The sequence below is a fragment of the Pleurodeles waltl genome, chromosome 1_2, assembly GCF_031143425.1.
Source record: "Pleurodeles waltl isolate 20211129_DDA chromosome 1_2, aPleWal1.hap1.20221129, whole genome shotgun sequence".
NCBI lineage: Eukaryota > Metazoa > Chordata > Amphibia > Caudata > Salamandridae > Pleurodeles > Pleurodeles waltl.
In genome coordinates, this window is record NC_090437.1 from 356,144,682 (window position 1) to 356,166,106 (window position 21,425).

Sequence of the window (21,425 nt, forward strand, 5' to 3'; positions counted from 1 at the left end):
CATTCCCAGATTTACCAACAATGGTAGATCTGGGAATGTGTCAGAATTGCATGCCCCCCCCCCACCAGAGGTGCTACAGGAAGAATATCTTTATTTCTTCTCATTTTTTCCTCTTTTTAAGTGTGTTGCATTCTGCAGCATACATGGAAAGAGGAAAATGCATTCGAGGATTGTCTTTGTGCAGGAAAGTGACCCTTCATGCACAAAAACAATCCTGTCTACAGCACAGGCATACTTGCACAGTGGTGCAAGGGTGCTTGTGTTGGTGCTAGGTAGCAGTTTGTGCACTAGCGCATGCAGAGAGCAGGAATGCGCTGTATAATGTTAAATACAGGGGATTCCTGCCCTCTCATTTTCACACAGAGCAGCGCAGCGCAGCACAGCAAAGTTGCTTGCTGCGTTGTGTGGAATATTGATAAATATGGGCCAAAGTTCACACGTCTGAAAGGTCTGGATTCTTACAGACCCATTTGTTTAATTAAAGTTGTGGAAAAAATGACAACCCGAGTTTTCTTTCGGTTTTAGAAGCAATGACAATGAGGATCGGATGTGAGAGTAAAGGGGTCCAGGGAACGGATGGAGAGTGAGATTTGAGTTTGAATGGGGCTGATATTTTATACTGGGCAGAAAAGTGGATAGTGTCATGTGGGCGCTGTCTCACATCCTACGAGATACTGCACTATATTTCTTTATTCATAAACTCTGATACACTCGTCTTCTACTACACTGGTCCCTCTATGTCAGACAAAAGGTAGGGGGAACAGTGTCTATAGCTACTAGTTTGCTAACACGTAAGACTTTCCATTTTGTATTTCTGTCTGCAAGGGGAACATAATGACAACAGGCACACAAAATATGCAGTTATTTTAAGGACCTAATTTTGTATGACTGAAGGAAATTTGCTCCACATTTGTTCGTAATTTATTTTAAGACAGATAGGGTCCAGGAAAACCATCCCCTCCTTAAAACGAAAACAAAACAGATCAATTTGACTTTATTTATCTATTTGTCCACTCCATGCACTAGTTTGCCGCATACGTCCCAAAATACGATGTATTAGAGGATCACAATTTGGGCGCCACAATGTTCAGAAACCTACAAAAGTCTATTACACTTACTTTTTTCTGGTTTAAATACAATTCTCTGCAATTCCTCTTGGTTTTCTTTGACTGTAGATATGACATGTGCATCTAAGAGGGCGCACAGCTTACAGATGTAATCTTTTGTTTCCTTGATGGTCTTGGATTTACCAACCCCTACTGATGCAGTAAGTCCGACGATCTGAAAGATGAAAAAATGAGAAGTCAATGTATGAAAGACATAAAAAATAACTTTACAGGTTAAACTATACCTAATTTGTACTGTGTTACTTGCACTTAGGCTGGTACCAAATTGCTGCCTCTTTGTATATTCTCCACCAGTGAACAAGTCGAAAAACCCTTTGCTTATCTGTACGTTTACACAATGTGGTCTCATGGAAAGCCAGAAGGGCACTTCAAGAGTGCCCTGACCGAAGTATGACTCCCTGCATGAGTGCTACATCTTTTCTGAATCTCTTGATAGCCATGGCACAGCAGGTGTACACGTTCATTGAAAAATATTATATCCCTGTATGCGGCACACCAGCCTGTGATAAGCCGTCTGCTGCATCAGGGTTCGTTGTTTTTGATAACAAAGGGTAGAGTGTGGTATATAGCCAGCTAAGTGAATTACTTTTTTCCTGGCTTTATTTTCTAGTTACCTGATGCTGAAGAATACTGCCATTTGTGCATACTAACATAATTACGGTGGGTAGTAATTGTTGGGGTCCACTCGGTGAAACGCCAATTTACACAGTCCCGTATTGCTCCTCAGTACATACATATCCAAGAGTGTTAGCAAGCTCCTATTAACATACACACAGGTAGTGTTCAATCATATATCAAATGCACTTACCACATCATGGTTGGAGTCTGCACTGGGGGCAGAAAGAGGCGCGCATACAGTCAATACATTCTGCATTTTTTGGTCTGTCTATTTTACTAGACTGTACTTTAAATCTGTTCAATTTACTTTAAAACTCATAGAACATCTGCTGGCTTAAAAAAACAAAGGTTACAGATACATTATAGTTAGGCTCACATTTTAAACATACAAAACCATAGAAATTCACCTGTTAGAGTAATCGCAAGTATTTATAACTCATGCCCTAAGGTAACTATAACTCGTGCCCCGCCATGCACAGTTTTTTCAGCAAAAATTGTACTGCAAATATTACACTGATATTGGCATTGATATTATCAAAGATGTCATTAGTGCCTCAATCTGTGGGGTAATTAGCAGTGCATGGCTAGGATGCGAGCCATAGTTACCTTAGGTCACGAGTTATAGTTACATGAAATAACTCTGTAACAGGTGAATTTCTATGGTTTTGCATGCTTAAAATGAGAGCCTAACTATAACGTCCCTGGGACATCTGTTTTTTTAAGTGAATGTCTATGTTATTTAAAAATTCTATTTCCTAACTATAACATCCCTGTTTTTTCAGTGAATTGCTATGTCTTTTTTCAAAGTAATGTAATTTTCATTACTATACATTAATCCAAACACCACAAGCCCCTATAATCACCCATCTTCGCACCACGCACGACCTGCGGCCAGTCCCTGCGGCCATCACTTCTAACAACCCAACTCTGAGAGAGAGAGAGAGAGAGAAAGAGAGAGAGAGAGTGAGAGAGTGAGAGATTGAGACAGAGAGAGCGATTTGGGCTTTGTTGAATGATATACATAGAATGAAATAGTGTAGGACAAATTAAAAAGAAAAGTGTATTTGACATTTAAATCAAGTGAGATCACATTTCAGTATAAACCTTTAACTTTTTAAGTTTAAAATAAATTAAAGAAGTGAAAAGACCACAGACACACCTGGAGTAGATCACTTAACGTTCAATATGAGGGTCTGTGACCTTAAACATTACACCAATGGTGACTCCTTACCCTGCTGTTTTTAGACATATCTATGTCATTCAACCCATGGATGTGATAGAAAAGAAACAACAATGTTCCATCACCAGGAAGGTTTAACAGCCAGAACACTAGTGAATAAACAAACACACGGAGATAATAGGATTTGAACTTTTAGCCAATTGATGACAGCACAAGACCCTGACCACTAGGCCAGAAGTGAATCTGTTCTGCTCTGCAGCGAAACATAATTATAACATTTGTACAAAACATCTTGCTAGTCTGATGCTTTGAAATCCTTGTATGGAGAGACCATTGCAATGCCGATCTCTCTCCCTCTCTTCCATCCGTTTATGGGATGAAAGAGAGAGAGAGTGACAGGACCACGGGGTAGCCTTAAGGCCCCTGCGGTCCTCGCTAGCTCCCCACATCTTGTGGGAGCGAACATTGCTCCCACAAGCATGGAGCTGCTTTTATATAGCAACTCTCTGCTTGTGGGAGCAATGTTTCCATTTGATTCCCTCCATGCATATTTGCATGCAGGGAAACAGACGAAAACTTCACTTTCTGCAAGTGAGACCTGTTTGACAGCTCTCGCTTGCAGAAAGTGAAGTGTTTGCTATGACTTGGTGGGAGCTGTCAAAGCTCCTGCCAATTCAGAGCAAACATCTATGTCCTGGGGTGGGCACCCCGAGACATAGCAGGAACTGGCCCTTGGGGGGTGGTGGTCCCCAGGGCCATCTACGGGTTCTCAAGGGGGGGCCATGTGCCCCTCCCAATGTACATTAGTCACAGGGAGGTGGTGGTCCCCGGGGCTGGGGGTTTGCAATGGAACCCTTCATTATTTTAGTTCAGCCCTGGGGAGGTGGTGGTTCCTGGCGCTGCAGGGGCTGCATGGCCCCCGACCATTACATTTTATTGAAGCCCCAGTGAGGTGGTGGTCCCAGGGCTGTGGGGGTCCATGAGACACTTGATAACAGCCCTGGGGATGTGGCGGTCCCCAGGGCTGCATTGCCCTCCTGCACTCTATTTGATTAACGCCCCGGGGATGTGGTGGTCCCTGGGACTGGGCGGCCTCCTCAAGTTACATCTGATTAGAGCCCCTGGAGAGGTCACGGTCTCCGGGGCTGGGCGGACAGCAAGTGGTCCCCCCCACGTTACATTTTATTGGAGGCGCAGGTGGTGGCTGTCCCTGGGGAAGCGGGAGGGCTAGACAGCCCCCTGAATTAAATTTTATTGGAGGTCCGGGAAGGTGGCGGAACCCAGGGCAGCAAGTGGGGCTGTGCGCCCCTCCACATTGTATTTAGTTGAAGCCCCGGGGTGGTGGGGAGGCCAGCCCCCCCCCACATTTAATTAGACATAAGCCCCAGGGAGGTGGTGGTCCTTGGGGCTGCGAGGAGTAACACGGGGCCCACCTCACGCATTCGAAATGTCAATGCCCCAGTGACCTGGCCCAACCAGGGGCTGCATTTAAACCAAGCAGAAGCCCCCGCTTGTTATCTTTTTAATATTCAGCAGACCCACAGATCCACTGCATCTCCTGCTGAAAACTCAAAAGATTAAGGTGATAATTATGACATCAGCGGTAAAAAAAGCCTACCGCCGCGGCGACAGCCACCAAAAGACCGTCGCCGCGGCTAAAAGACCATCGCCGCGGCTAACATCCATCCGCCAAATTATGACCACAGCTGGATTTCCACCACCAGGAGGGCGGAAATCCAGCTGTGGCCATACTGGCGGATGGTGCTAAGGTGGCGCTGCTACCACCAGCAGCGCCACACCAGTAGACTGCAGCCAGCCGTATTATGACATATAATACGGCCTGGCGGTTTTCCGCTGGCGGACGCTACTGGCGGTAGCAGCACCCCATCCCCTGCCGGAAGACCCCCTGGATGCAGGTAGGTCAGGTTTCCGACAGGGGAGGGGGGTGTTTTGTGTGTGGGGTCGTGTGTGCATGGATGTGTGAGTGTGTGCTTGAAGGCAAATGTGTGTGTGGTGTAGTTTGCTTGGTTGTAGGCATGTGTGAGAATGCATGTATGAATAGAAATGTGAATGCTTGTTTGTGTGTCAGTGTGAATGTGTGTACGGATGTGTTTGAGGGTGAATGGATGCATGCATGAGTGAATGCGTATATGCCTGTGTGAGTGAGTTTGTGTATGCGTGGTGCATGTCTGCAAGTGTATGGAGGTTGGCGATCGGAAGGGGGGGTGGATGTAGGAGGGGGTGTCTGGGGAGTGTTTGGAGGGGTGGGGGGGCCTCCTACCAGGGGAGGAATTCCCTGTCACTGGTGGGGCCTACCACCATGGTTTAGGCAGGGTCATGATACTGCCGGCGTTACAATAGTGGCCGCCAGGATGGAGAATGTTATCTCCCACCCCGGCGGCTGCTACCGCCATGGCGGTCAGTATGGTAAATTGGTGGGGTGGCTGCATAATGTGGCGGTATGTAGCACCAGCCTGTTGCCGGTACTACCGCCACATTATCACCGACCGCCGGGGTCATAATGACCTCCATAAATGCTTTTTTGCTCTTGGCTGGGACCCCAGCACCACAGCTAAGGGGTCAGGGTGTTCCTAACCTGGCCCCTTTTCTTTTTTTAAATATTTTTTTCAGGGACTCACTGATGCCGAGTCCCAACATGGCTGCCAATACTTTCATGTTGAAGTGTTGGCAGCCAATGAGATCTCAGCACAAGATCAAGAGAGTTTCCGGAGCCTGTCAATGTCTATATATACAAATTTGTTTTTTCTTTAATATTTAGAAAACTGCTAAACGGATTTACACCAAATAAAGAAAAGGCGCTTTCTGGACCAAGAGCTACCTTGCTGCCAAATTTGGTGTAAATCCGTCCAGTCGTTTTCTGGTCCACGAGCTACTGTTTTACCAAATTTGGTGTAATTCCATCCAGTGGTTTGGGCTGTAGACCTGTTCAAAATCCCTATGGGAATTAACTTTGGAAACACAAGTTTTTTGATGACCCCCATATTTTCAGGCCCCGCTTGACGGATAACCCTGAAACTTTCCAGACAGCAGCAAAACATTTTTCGTGAAGAGTCATCAAGCAGCGCCATAATGTAGCCAAGTCAAAAAAAGCTTTTTCTATAGAAACTGAGTCCTAACTGTATATATATATATATATATATATATATATATATATATTTATATTCACTGAAAAAAACAAAAGTTACAGGGAATTAATAGTTAGGTTAAGAACACGCACAAAACCATAGAAATTCAACAGTTATAGTTATACTTATCTGAAGAAACTATAACACATGCCCTAAGGTAACTATAACTTGCGCCCTCGCCATGCAGTTTTCTCATCAATAATTTTATTACAAATGTTGCGGTGATGTTAGCAATGATGTCATAGAAGATGTCATGACTGATGTAACATGGGGGTAACTATCAGTACATGGTCAGGACGCAAGTTTGGCTCCTGGGATCCTATCCCCTGAGGCCTGGCCACCTTATCCTTGCCCCTGGTTCCTGGGTGCCCTGATCCCACCCAGGGCACCCAGTGTGTATTTTTTGGGACCTTGAGGGGAACCTCAAACGGCCCACGGTCCCAGCCATTATCCTGACTCCAGCAGGAGCCAGCATTGCTCCTGCACGCAGGGAGCAGCAAGAAATGCTTCTACTTGCGTGCAGGATCAAATCTTTTATCTGTTTTTGTGCCCGCTTGGCAGCGGCAGGAAAACTGATGAAATTCCGCTCCCAGCGGGCGGGAGCAGTTTTCCTGCTCCCAACCGCCGGAGTGGATTTTGAGTTTTTTCTCACTTGGAGGTAGCTGTCATAGCTCCCTCTAAGTGATGGTAAACTACTATGTCTTGAGGGTGGGCACCTAGGGACATAAGGAGTCAGTCCCCAGAACCATTAATGGCTGCAGGAGGGGGACCGGGTGGCAGTCCTCCTTAGTTTTTGTAGGGCCAGCCCTGAGGTGGTGGTTTCCAGGGCCGAAAACAACCCTAGAGGAGGGCGACGCGACTCTCCTTCCCTTTGAAAATTACTGTGGCCCCTGGGAGGTGGCGGTCCCAGGGTCACATTAGAGGTGATGAGGGGAGTGCTTGAGGCCCCCTCTTATTTTAAGGCCAAGCGATGGGGAGATGCCTGTCCCTGGGCCTTAAATGGCATAAAGAAGGGGGTCGCACAGCCCCCTCCTCATAATTACATGTTGGGATGGCCCCGGGGAGGTGGTGGTCCCCAGGGCCCATATTGGCCATGCAGAGGCGGGACAGATGTGGCCCCCCTTCTCATAAGATCATGAAATATGCCCCGGGACCTGGTCCATCCAGAGGCTCAACTACAAACAAGTGTGGGAGTCGTTGCTTATTTTTTGGAAAAGAAAATCCTGGGATCGATGAAACTTCTGCAGGTTCACAGGAAAATTTAAAAAAATGCTTTGTTGCCCTGGAGGGGTCCCTGAGGGACACCACCACAAGACCTAGGGCTTCAGAGCACTGCTACCCTGCCCACATCTCTTTTGTTTTTTTTACTTTTGTTTGGGACTCAGCTAAGTCCAAGTCCCAAAATGGCTGCCAACACTTCCTGGTTGAAGTGTTGGCAGCCAATCACATATCACCATGGGATCTCTTGGAACCGCAGAGGATCCACGTCCCTAGATATACAATTTTGTTTTTTCTTGAATTACTCGAAAACTACTGAACAAATGTACGCCAAAGAGCTTGCTTTCTTCCAAATTTGGTGTAATTCTGTCCATTGGTTTGGGCTGTAGCTGTGTCTAAAAACCCCATGGGAAACTGCATGAGAAAAACACATTTTGGGACACCCCCTTTTTTCTCAGCTACATATATATATATATATATATATATATATATATATGTGTGTGTGTGTATATATATATATATATATATATACAATACTTACAGTGGCGATTGCCACTAGGTAGTTTTAGGTCTGATTTCACATAAACAGAGTGTCTTTTGGTTTGCTAATAACTGTGACAAAACCCTGATAGTCACTAAACCTACACTGAGAAATTAAGTTGATATGAGAAGAAAAGTGGGTACTTTTAACAATGTTTATCCTATAGAGAAAGTTTTCTTTCTACCGCACTGTTGGCAGAGAGTGAAACTCTTGTGAGAGATTCACAACAGAGTATTAATAAGCATGTACTAAGCACAGTACACTCTATGCAAAACTTGTTAAAAAATTTGTTTAAAATAACTAAGGTCTGAAGATGCTAAAGATAATTTGCCTGCAGTCTTTGTACAGATAATCCATCATCTGAAGCAAAACAAGCAGTTGTACATGGGTTAGTACCTGGTGCACACAGTTTTTTATTCTGCCTAATAACTCAAGGCTGCTTACAATATTTAGTATATAGTGCGTAGAATATTTGCCTTGCTGGAAAATTATTCTGCAGTACCAATACAATTGTGTGGAACATAATGAACACAAGTCAACTGTTATCTGCACACATAGTTCCATTTTAATACAAAGGTTTATAATGTGTTCATTACCTTTACACACCTATTATCATTAGTAGCACATGCATTTTGTAAACTCATATACCAATTAGCTGGACACAGGTTGTACAAAATAAGGTATTAAAAGTAACACGGTAGTTACCCGCCATAATGTAAACTATAAAACAAACTAACACATTTGTTGGATGATGTCATCAGTGATATCATCAATGTCATTTGAGATGAGGTCAGTGATGTCATAAATTATGGCATAGAACATGGCATGAGTGATGTCTTATGTGAGGTTATAAGCTGTGAGTGGGGGGAGTGCAAGTTTTAGTTAGTGCTGCTAACTATAACTGCTGTATCTCTGTGATTTTAGTTCAAAACATTATATATATATATATATATATATATATATATATTTATATATATATATATATATGTGTGTGTATATATATATATATATATATATATATATATATATATATATATATATGTTACAGAGTGGCTGTAGTAATAGTTAGGGTGAACAGAGATAGGGATTTTTATTTTTGGCCATTCATACCTTTGCACCTGTTGGACGAATGTCAACGAAGGTTTGCGGACCTGCTGGCCCCGTTTCATTGTCAGAGTACTGAATGTTGCATTGATCAAAAGGGCTACAAAGAAAATGATGGAATGCCAAAACGGGCTTGAAATCCAACGCATTTTACATAGACGTTTGTATTTCGTGTAGCACCGAAATGGCTGGATTTCGCTGAAATCTGTCAGTAAGAGATTTTAGAGTGTGCAGATGATTCTTTTTTGGTACCTGCAGGTAAGTAGAGTAAGTATTTTGTATGTTATTAGGTTTTTCAACTTAGTAATATCTTGTAGCACAATACTACTAAAAGTAGGAGGGAAGCCAAAAAATAAACTAGGCTGAATATGTAAATTTTCAGATTTACCACATGAACAACTGAAACCCATTTATGTTCACATGATAATGGAAACCTATGAACAAACAAATAATGAATAGAATACATCTTCATCTACATACATTTTCTCTGCATGCTCTCTGGCTCACAAAGTAAAACTGGCCCAACAAGTCAAATAAAAAACATCTTTCCTTTGTGTCCCTATGCAACAAAATGAAAATATGACCTAGCAGTGAGCCACACAAACTACTAGTTGGAGGACATAATAATTGGCCACTAGCAAAAAATAATTATCTCAATGTTTAAAAAATGACAATGATTGCCTTTCATTCACTTTGGCCTTCATATGTAGCATAATCCTACTAAAAGTAGCAAGGAAGCCTAAAAATGAACTACACTGCATATGTAAAATTTCAGATTTACTACATGAACAACTAAAATACTAATTTATGGTCACATGCTAATTGAAAGCTGTACATTAATACATAACAAATAGAATATGTCTTAATCTACAGTAGATTTCTTTGCGTGCTCTCTGGCTCACAAACTAAAAGTGTCCCAGCAATCAAACACAAATCATATTTCTTTTGCACTCCTGTGCAATAAAATGAAAAACTGTCCTGGCAGTGAGCCACACCAACTACTATTTGGAGGACATGATAATTGGGCACCAGATAAAAAATTATAATCTTAATATTTATAACAGTGATTGGCTTATATTCATTTTGAGATTCATATGTAGCACAATCCCACTAAATGTAGCATGGAAGCCAAAAGAATAAAATAGAGTGCATTTGTAAAGTTTCAGAATTACTACATGAACAACTAAAGAACACATTTATGGTCACATGATTATGTACACCAATAAGCAAATACATAAATACAATAATTAAAAGAAAGAAATCACATTAGATCTGATTCCACTCTGTAGTTATAGTTAGTATTCCCAAAGATAAGAAATCCTCATGTATTAGCCCCCTGATAACTTTCCATTTATTTGAAGAATTTCCAGACCTTTAGCTTTTTCTGCATTTTGAGATGATGTAAATTTTTGTGGTGCATCTTTGAGGAAGTGCAAAGATAAAAGAGGGTCCCAAAATGCATTTTTCTACCAATGCATTTTACACAGACTATTGCATTTCATGTTTTGTGAAAACGGCTGAATGGATTTATATAAACTTTGACCGGATTATACATTATTGTGTAGAGATGATGATTTTCGGGTATTGTGCTTAAGAAGGGTAAGTTTTTTTGAGTTATAAGGCATTTAAACAAAGTGATATCAGTCACTGCAGTATTTTCACTCAATTCCACAAAAGTTGGGGAAACGAATGCTGTACATGGCCGTAAACCTAATTAAAAATAAATCAAAAATATAAATACATTTCCTTACCTACTACCACTTAAATAAAGTGGTAATAGGTAGTGAGCTACTACTTACCTATAGCTCAGGCACTAACACGGAACACAGCCAAAGTGTATTAAAAACAATATGGCTGCCTTTTCATTCTCTAAAAACAGCCATTACCGAATTATATACTGGCTGGTCATCACCATGTACCACCGTACACTGTAAAGTTATCACAGTAATCTATGGTGCAAGATATAACCAGGGCCTAGCAGTATTATTGGATTGTAGTACCCTTGCATTACTCATTGTGTTGCATGGACAATGCAATACTTAAGTGAGATTTACAAAGGAATGCAAGGCCACCATTTGTGGCCCTACTTTGATTGGTAAATCTGGAGAAATGCAAGGCAGTGCAATTCTCTGTTTTGTGTTATTCTGCACATCATAATTTACATTGCTACTAAATAGTATGCCACGCCACTGTAACCATTCCACTCTATGATATTCCACTCCACTCTATGCCTCTCCACTGTACGAAACTCTACTCTACACCATTCCACTCTACACTATTACACTGCACGCAACACCACTGTATGCCACTCCAGTCTATGTCACTCCACTGGACTCTAATGCACTGGAAGATATTAAACCCTTTGTCATTCTACTGTACACCACTCCATTCTACTCTATTTCACTGAATGCCACTCCACTCTACAACACTCTGCTATATGCTATTTTTACTGAATGCCACTCCACTCTGCTCCACTCTATGCCCCTCTAGTGTATGGCACTCCACTCTATGCCACTTTATTCTATGGTATTCAATTGGATGCCACTCCATTGTATGCTATTACACTCTACACCATGCCCGTGCACGTCACTCCAGTCTACACCACTCCCTTATATTCCACTCCACTGTACACTACTCAACTGTACACTATTACACTCTACACTACTCCACTGTACAACACTACGCTCCATGCCACTCTATTCTATGCTATTACACTCTACACAACTCCAATCTACACAAGTCCACTCCATGCTATTACACTGTATACAACTCCACTCTATGCCTCTTCAGTACACGCCACTTCATAGTTTGCCACCCCGCTATACGCTACTCCATTATATTCTATTCCACTCTACACCATTCCACTGAATGCCAACCCACTCTACACTATTCCACAGTGTGCCACTCCACTGTATGCTACTCCTCTCTACGCCACTCCAGTGTATGCCACTCACTGTACTCCACTCCATTCTACTCTATTCCACTGGACGCCACTCCACTGCATGCCGCTCTATTGTATGCTATTACACTCTACCCCCTTCCAGTGAATGCCACTCCAGTCTTGCCTGTATGCTTCTGCACTGTATGCTATTCCACTATACACTATTTCAGTCTACTTTATTCTACTGTACTCCACTCCACTCTACGTTATTCTTCTGTATGCCACTCCACTATATGCTACTCCACTCTATGCCACTCCAGTGTTCACCACTCCACTCTAAGCTACTCCAATACATGCAAGTCCAATGGAAGCTACCACACTCTACACCACTCCACTCTAACTCACTCTACTATATGCTACTTCACTCTACCACACCCCACTGTACACTATTCCGGTCTACAACATTCCACTGTATGTCACTCCACTGTTCACTATTCTTCTCTACGCTATTCTACCAATTGTTATTCTACTCTACGCCACTCCTCTGTACTCCACTCCATGTGCTATTTCACTGTACTCCACTCCATTCTGTGCTACTAGAGTGTACGCAACTTCAATCTTTTCTTCTCTCCTGCATGGTATACCACGCTACACCACTCCAATGCACCCCACTCCACTGTATGCTATTAGACTGTACCCCAACCCACAATACACCACTCCAGTCTAAACCACTTCACTGTAGGCCTCTCCAGTGTATGCTACTACACTATAAGCTATTACACTTTATGCTACTCTACTCTAGCTACAACACTATACGCTATTATGCTCAATGCCACTCCAGTGTAAGCCATTCTAGTCCACGCTGCTCCAGTTTATGCCGTTCCACTTTTGCCATACTACTGTACGCTATTCTAATCTACACCACTCCAGTGCACTTTCCTCCACTCAATATGACTCCACTGTACAAAACTCTACTCAACTCTATGCCACTCTACTAGATTCTACTCCACTCTATCCCCGTACACTCCACTGTGCAAATTTGCACTCAACTCTATGCCTGTGCACTCTATTGTACAAAACTCTACTCCACTCTATGACATTTTCTAACACTATATGACACAGCACTCCACTATACTGTATGAGACGTTACTCCAATTTATAACTGTTTCCTCAACTCTACGCTATGCCACTTCAATGTATTCCACTCCACTATACGCTAATCCACTATCCCTTATTCCACTCTACACCACTCCACTATACGCTATTCCACTCCATGCCACTACACTCTTCTACACTCCACTTTATTATATTCCATTGTATTTTACTCCACTTTACGGTAATACACTCTGTGCCACCACAGTGTACACCACTCTACTCGATGCCGTTCCATTGTATGACACTCTCCTCTACTCTATATAACCCCACCAAATAAAAGTCTACTACACTTCATGGAACGTTATGACATTCTACTTCACTCTATCCTTGTACACTCCACTGTCCAACTCTGTAGTCCACTCTGTGTCTGTACTCTCCAATGTACAAGCCTCAGTTCCACTATACAATACTTTTCTTTATGACACAACACTCCACTCTACTGTACAAGACGCCACTCCCAACATATAACAGTTTACTACCACAACACACTATGCTACACCACTCCACTGTACGAGACTTTAACTCACTCTACGCTACTACGCTACTACACATCCACTCTATGCAGCTCCACTGTTTCACACCCCACTGTTGTCTATGCAACTCCACTCTAGAATGCTTTACTACACTGTATGCCGCACTCCAACACTTTACTCCTGTCTATACCCTTTCACTACACTGTGCAATACTGCACTATGATGTATGCCACTGTACAACACTCTTCTCCACTCTACTCTATGATAATCTAGTCTACTATACAACACTGTACACAACCCTTTGAATGCCACTACACCCCACGTTAATCCACTCTACACTGACACAGTACTCCACTCTACTCCTCCACTGTACGCCGCTCCACTCCATACCACTCTGTGCCATTGTAGTCTATAACACTGTATGCCAATCCACCGTACCACACTCTACAACACTATACTGTACTTACTGTACATCACCACTCCACTCTAAAAATATTGGCTATACTGTATCCCACTCTACTCTCCTTTAGTCTACATAACTTTGCAATACTGCACGACATCCCATTACGCTCTACTGTACAACTCGGTACTCCAATTTATGGCACGTTACTCAACAGTATGCTATGGCACGCAACTCTACTGAACTCTATGCCACTTTAGTCTACAACAAGGCACTCCTCTCTTTGACACTGTACTCCACTCTACACTACTCAGGTCCAGTGTACTCCACTCACCTATACTCCCCCTTCCTATACTTTATCCCACACTACACCACTGTACTGAACTCTACTCTCCGCTGCTCCACTGTCCGACAACCTACTACACTGTATGCAGCTCCACTCTACAACAAAGTACTACACTCTATGCTCATCCTCTCTACGCCACTGTACTACACTGTATGACACTCAACAACATGCCACCTTCCTTTTATTTACAATACGCAACTCCAATATATGACACAGTACTCCACTCTATGACACTTTCTTTCACTGTACTCTACAACACTCCACTTGGTGATCCTCCATTCTATAACACTTTATCCTACTCCACTCTAAAGCACTCTACTACTCTCTATGTCACCTTACTGTACTTTTTGACACACCATTCCACTTCACAACTCACTGCTCCAGTTTACGATTCTGGACTTCACTATATGAGACACCATGCCAATAAACTATATAACACTTTACTACACTGTATGATACACTATTACATTCTACTCTACTCGACTTGATTCCAATCCACAATACTCAAGTCTATGACAATAGACTTTACAACACTCTCCTTCACTGTACTATATAACATAACAACTTTCCACGTGCATCACTAGACCCTACGTTTTGAAGCACATTTCTATTAAAAATTGAAACGAGACATTAAAATTCAATGAAAACAAAACGTTAAAGATTAGTTATAGGAAAACTCATTTTCCCAATAAAAGCCAAGTTTAAACCATACACATTTTATAAATTGTAAATCAAAAGTTTCATCTTTCAATTACAATGTATTCACCACCTTCAAATTATTGTAGTACCTGCTCTCATTACTCATTCTTTTCAGGTCATTAACCAGACAACACTAACTATAACTATTAAATTGCTGGAGGCCACCTGTCACAGCAATTGTTCTATTCATGTACTTGGTGGCAGTCTCCTCGCTTCATGTGTTCACAGCTCCTGAGCACCATCTGACTTAAGTAATTTACGTTGCCTAATTTTTACGAGTAGCTCTGTATCATATCTTATGTCTGGTACAAATCCTTTACAATGATGCAATGATAATCTGCCATAAGCCATGCTGGGCGGGTAATATTTACATTTCGTAAGCATTATACATCAAGTGAATCTTCACATGTAGCTTGTATGTATTTTATATGAAAATTGTACCTGCTTGTATATTCTATATATTACAAAATGGTATGATTTTTGCTGTTTTTATGGTGACAACGTGCAGTTTGGTCTGTCTTCATTGTTCATAGAATTGTCAATTTCACTATTGGTGTAAGCTTCACTCCCATGACCCCTGAGAAAGGCTAAAGCTGAAACGCATCGGGAGAAGTGGTTCGTTAATAAATAACATTTTGCAGCAACAGCAGTATCTGAGCGTATATTTGCAACTGGAGGTACACGTGTGGTTATATTGGGGGCTGCCACAGCCCTGGTCAGACCACCGCTTAATCATCCTAGGAGCTTCAGAACAACTTATGTTTGGACATATATACACACAAACACACACACAAATCATCACAGATGCAACCAAGGTTTTTGCATGTGAGGCTTACAAGCTCTGTCGATGTTATAGAGTAATGAGAGAATGAGCGAGTTTTGAGTTGTTTTCTGTCATCTCATAAATTGTACTGTTTCTGAACCCCTCTTGTGGCTGTTTTCTTACAGATCATGTGCAGGAGATTTATTTACCTGAGGTAGTCTTGCTGCACTAGAGCCCAGTTTCATGCGGAGATAGTTGTACATGAGTACACTATATGGGTGATTTCCAGTAGTGTTGTGGCACTCATCAAAAATTAGCAGGGTGAACATTGAAAGAGAAGGAATAACTCCATCACTGAGATTGTTCACTAGGATTTGTGGTGTCAACACAATAATATCATGCTTTTCAAAAATCATGCCACACGGGGCTGACTCGTGTGTTTCTCCTGAAATACCAGCGACTGTGTACCTAAAAAATAAGTGGAAAACAGCGTTATCAACAAAGTAGGTAAATTCACTGCACATGTGACATGGCTTCTCCTATGAGTGACTTAAGGTACATTAATTCCTAAGTGCATGTGATATCATGTCTGGTCACATGGAAAGACACTTGGTAAGGTGAGAGAGATCATAAAAGACACTATGGGAAGCACCAAAGAAATATTTTGAGAGATCCATGCATCATCCAATAAGCAGTTTCCACATTGCTCTCCTAGCATAGTCCACAGAGAGCATCATTTAGGTTTCTCTGTCACAAAGTGGTGAGACACCAACGCTTCCACATAACTGCAAGATTCAAAGCTAAAGTGGAATGGTACATCTATTGCTATTTGGTGGGTAGGGATTTTGTATAAATGAGAATAAATTATTTTGGAGTCGTAGGATGTTTAAAGATAGCCTAGTCTTACTTAGCAATAAAATGCAACAACGGGATTAGAGAAAGACACAAAACATTGAGACTGGCAATTAAAAATGCAAGTTGGCAGGCTAGGTAATACCATGAACATCAATACATAAACAAGCACTATTCACAACAAATTACCAACTTAACACCGACGTGTATGTATAATGGATGACCGAGGAGTGGGCACCATTGTGCCAGTAACTTCCAACAAATGTCACAATTTTTCACCATTATGTAAGTTAAGCTTTCCACCTTCATGCAGTAAACCTTACTGCATGTTCAGATTATCACAATCATTCATTTATCTTGAATGCTTCTTCAGAGTTGCTCTAAAAAGAATTATCAAGATAGATTTGGCTATACGAACAACAAAAACACCCCATTTTGTAATATTACAATAGCCATTTTCATATGTAAATGACATAGTTTTGATGAAGAATGACACCAATTCAACAACAGGTATTTCTTTATCTGTGCCTTCCTCCTTATACTGCCAGCTGGACAGAAGTGCAGAACCACAGGTTGTTACTAGATGTACCACTCTAGTGACTAAAAAGGGTGCAGAACCTCTTGTTAGTAATAGTGGCACCCCTAAAGCCTCAGATATTTACTACAGCCCCCTCTGAAGTGAGCAGAAAGGGTGCAATACATCTGGTCATTACTAGAAGTCCCTTTGAAGTCAGCAGAATCAATGAAGTATCCCAGGTGATTACTAGAGGCTCCACTGAAGTCAGTAGAAAGAGTGCAGGGCTTGAGGTTCTAAGCAGAGGTCTCTCTGAGATCATAACAAATTACACAGTACCTCAGATTACAACTAAATATCTCTCTAAAGTCAAAGAAAGGATGTTGTACTATAATTGGGTACCAGATGCTCACCGCACTCTGAAGCCTTTCACCCAGCATCCGCACCCCAAAGCAGGAAAAATAAAAATTTGCTTTATTTTTTGCCTCTTGTCTAAAGTTTTAAAGGCAGCCCTGCGCCAAAAAAACAATCTTGCAAGGAAAATGAGTGAAGTGCGCTGTGTCCTATGGTCAATACCAACATTAAACATTTAATGAAAGATCAGGAAGTACTCCTACATGAACTAACAAAATACAGAGATAGCCCGAAAACCAAGAGTGAAGGAAAAAAGGAGCATCCAGGAGCTCCTGGGGCAGGTACAATGAGGTACAATGAGGTACAATGAGGAAGTTGAACCTGATCAACAGATGCTGTATTCAGGTCCTTCGACTGTGCTACATGTCATTAGCATTAACATTCGTTCTTGCATTCTTCACCGTATATGTATGTGCATGAAAGAACAATTGAGTTCGCACAGATTCACTACACATGCATCTGCACAGTCATAATTAGAATCTGTATCTGCAAAAACAGTAGTCCAGTCACAACAGGTAAGACCTAGCCATATAATAATACCACCTAAGGATCTAGGGAGATATTTATGTGCCCCTTGTGCTGTGGTTGCATCACTATTTGTGACACACTGGCAGCGCAAACCTTGAAATCATATCTATGCGGACACACAAAGCCACTTTGAAGTAAGGCAAGGCAGTGCAAATTATTATGTTACCTTACTGCGTGTTATGAGAAGAAATATCTTTATTTCTACTCGTTTTTTCCTCTTTCTATGTGTGCTGCAGAAGAAGCCTCTTATGCTTGTTTTTTGTGCAGGAAGGGGCACTTTCCAAAGCAAAAACAACCTTGATTGCAACACAGAAACCCTTGCACCATATTAAAAGGGTGCCTGCATTGGCTCTAGGGAGCCCACTGTGCACCATAGCACGGGTAAAGGACTGAGTATGGCTGTTTTCCATAGATATGGTGCATTCCAGCCCTTTCATTTTGACTAAAGGGCAGCACAGCAAGGTATCCTAGGTCAAAAGGGCCCTGCGGTGCACTGCGCCAAAAGCCCATAAATATGGGCCCAAGTTTCCAGTTACAATGAAGCATGGCAAACCTGATAGTGAGTAGGTAAAAAGTGGCCAAGTGCAGGCACAGCTCTGCAAAACACAGACTAGACAAGTGCTCCCACGCAATTACATTGTACAGCCCATGAAAATCTGTTGCATTACTGCCCTTCACCCAACCATCCAGTGCTCTGCAAAAAGAATCTACACATTCTATCAATATCTGGGAATCAGTTTTCTTACTCTGCCTAAGCTGATCCCAGTACTTGTCAGGAATAAGAACATACCTAGTGAGAAGAGCCTCCTTCATGTCAGCGTAGGTGAGGTTGTACCCCTTACCCAAAGCTAGCAAAGTGTCCCTCCCCTCCTCTGTGAAGTGGTTCCACAATCCTGACCCCCAATTCTTCTCAGGGACCCCATTCATGTGGATGGAGTGAAACCACCTCTGTATGTGATCTCCCTTCTTGTACTCTCCCCCTCCGTTCTTAGGAATGTGCACAATTCTGTTTGACTACACTGAGGTATTGCTGCCACCATCATTGCTGTACCTGCTCCTCACATCCAGCTCCTTTACTCTAACCTCATGCTCCAAAAGCATTTTCTTCTCCACCATTTTCAATCTCTCCAACTCAATCTGGTGCCTCATGGCTTCTCTCCTGTCCTCCAGCTCTTCTGGAGTCAGGCTCTTAGAAACACAACTGCTGCCTGACCCAGGGGGTACCTCCTCCCAGCAGCTCCTGCACCATCAGTACATCTTCTCCTGGATTTTGGTCCACAGACTCCCCCATTGGATCTACGGACTGCCCACTGGCAATTCTGGCTGCTACCGAGGCCCTCAGTGCCTTTTGTAGCTCCTCCTTTTTTGGTGAGACCTATGACTTGGACTTTGAGGCTTTTACTAACTACCTTCAGCACCTTCACGGTATAGGTTTCCAACCTATTCTCCTCAAAAACCAAATCCTGGGATGCAACTGAAGATTGTATTGACTGAGACATGATGTTGTTGGAGTTCACTTAATTCAAAGATCAAAAATATGTCAAAGAGAAAAACAATCAAAAACAAAAATCGGTATGTGGCACTAAGTGGTCTGTGATATGGTAGCAGTGTACACCAATCACTGTGGGTCAAGTGCAAATGCAAGTCCTATCCTCACTACTGACAACCAATGTTAGAAATGGGGTCTCTAGTTGGCAGTCTGTTTGTACCCTGTCCAAGTAGGGACCCTCACTCTAGTCAAGATAAGGGAGATACCCGCTCAGATAAACCCTGCTCACCCCGTCACCCTCTTGGTAGCTTGGCATGAGCAGCCAGGCTTATCTCAGACATAATGTGTAAAGCATTTGCACATAACACACAGTAACACAGTGAAAACACTACAAAAGAACACCACACCAGTTTTAGAAAAATAGCCAATATGTATCTATATAAAACAAGACCAAATACAATACAAAATCCAACATACACTAATAAAAATATGATTTCTGCAAGATTCACTCAAAAATACAGTCGATAACTCCACCTGGGGCTATCACAGTGTTGTGATCAACAAAACCAACAGTTCAGGCCGGCCGTAGCATCGCAGGCCAGCTTCGTTGTCGGGAAGACCCGCAAACAGTACCTTTGGATTTGCAGGGCGTCGTGATCCTCACAGTGAGCTCTGGAGAGCGGGAACTGGCGTCGGTTCCGGAGTTGGTGCGGGGGTCGTTGGGCTCTTGAAGTCACACACGTTGCAGATCGAACTCAGGGCTGATGAAGTCAGGAGCGTAGGCGTGGATGACGTTGGGGCTGTGGTGCGAAGCAGGATGATGCAATGTGCAGTGCCCACAGGTCACGGTGACGGCGTCCAGTGGCATCGGTGAGACCAGGGCTGCGGTGTGAAGTGGGGCACAGTGGTGCAATGTGCGGTGTCACCAGGTCACGGTGTAGACAGTGGTGTCGTGGTACCTGAATCGCTGTCGTCGGTAGGCCCAAGTCGGCGGTGCGGGACAGGACGATGCTTCGTGATCCTCACGAACGGTGTCCACAGGCCACAGTGTGGACCGGGATGCCCGGTAACGACACTGGAGTCAATGGTACTGGCGTTGGTGGACCGGGGCTGCGGTGTGGGACAGTGCTTCGTGTATCTCATGAGCTGTGTCCACAGGTTGCAAGGACAACTGCAGGCCAGTCCAGCAAAGCAACACAGCAAAGATACAGTACTCTGTCTCCAGCACTTCTCCTAGGCATAGGTTCCTCTTGATTCCAGAAAGGTTCTAAAAGTCTGGGGTTTTGCATCCAATACTTATATCCCTTTCTGCCTTTGAAGTTGGCAAACTTCAAAGCAAAGTCTCAAGTGTTTGTAAGATCCTTCCTTGGCAAGGTCAGGCACATACACACACCAATGGGTTGGAGACTGAATTGTGTGATGGCAGGCACAGTTCTTTAAGGTATAGGTGACCTCTCCTCCCTCCACTCTAGCTCAGGAGGTTCATCAGGATATGCAGGCTACACCCCAGCTCCCTTTGTGTCACCGTCTACAGGAGAGGTGTAAACAGCCCAACTGTCAAACTGACCCAGATGGGGAATCCACAAACAGGCAGAGTCACAGAATGGTTTAAGCAAGAAAATGCCTATTTTCTAAAAGTGGCATTTTCAAACTCCCAATCTAAAAACCAACCTCACTAAAATATGTATTTTTAAATTGAGAGTTCAGAAAACCAAATTCCTCATTTGAAACTGCTCTCAAAGGGAATCTGCCCTTTTAAGTTATTTAAAGGCCACCCCAATGTTAACCTACGAGAGAGATAGGCCTTGCAACAGTGAAACCTGAATTTGGCAGTATTTCACTGTTAGGACATGTAAAACACATCAGTAGATGTACTACCTTTTAAATACACTGCATCCTGCCCATGGGGCTACATAGGGCCTATGTTAGAGGTGCCTTACATGTATAAAAAGGGAAGGTTTAGGCCTGGCAAGTGGG

The 21,425-nt window shown here is 42.8% G+C and overlaps 1 protein-coding gene across 2 annotated transcripts in view; it reads right to left on the bottom strand.

Annotated features, from left to right (window-relative positions):
• The window catches only part of RIGI (RNA sensor RIG-I), a 484,815-nt gene that overhangs the window by 124,781 nt on the left and 338,609 nt on the right, over positions 1–21,425 (bottom strand). For both annotated transcript variants that reach the window (XM_069239695.1, XM_069239686.1), the window contains exons 9-10: positions 15,861–16,119; positions 1,119–1,281 (exon numbers count right to left, since the gene is read on the bottom strand). In XM_069239695.1, the coding sequence (XP_069095796.1) occupies positions 1,119–1,281; positions 15,861–16,119 (422 nt within the window). The remainder of the gene's footprint in view (positions 1–1,118; positions 1,282–15,860; positions 16,120–21,425) is intronic.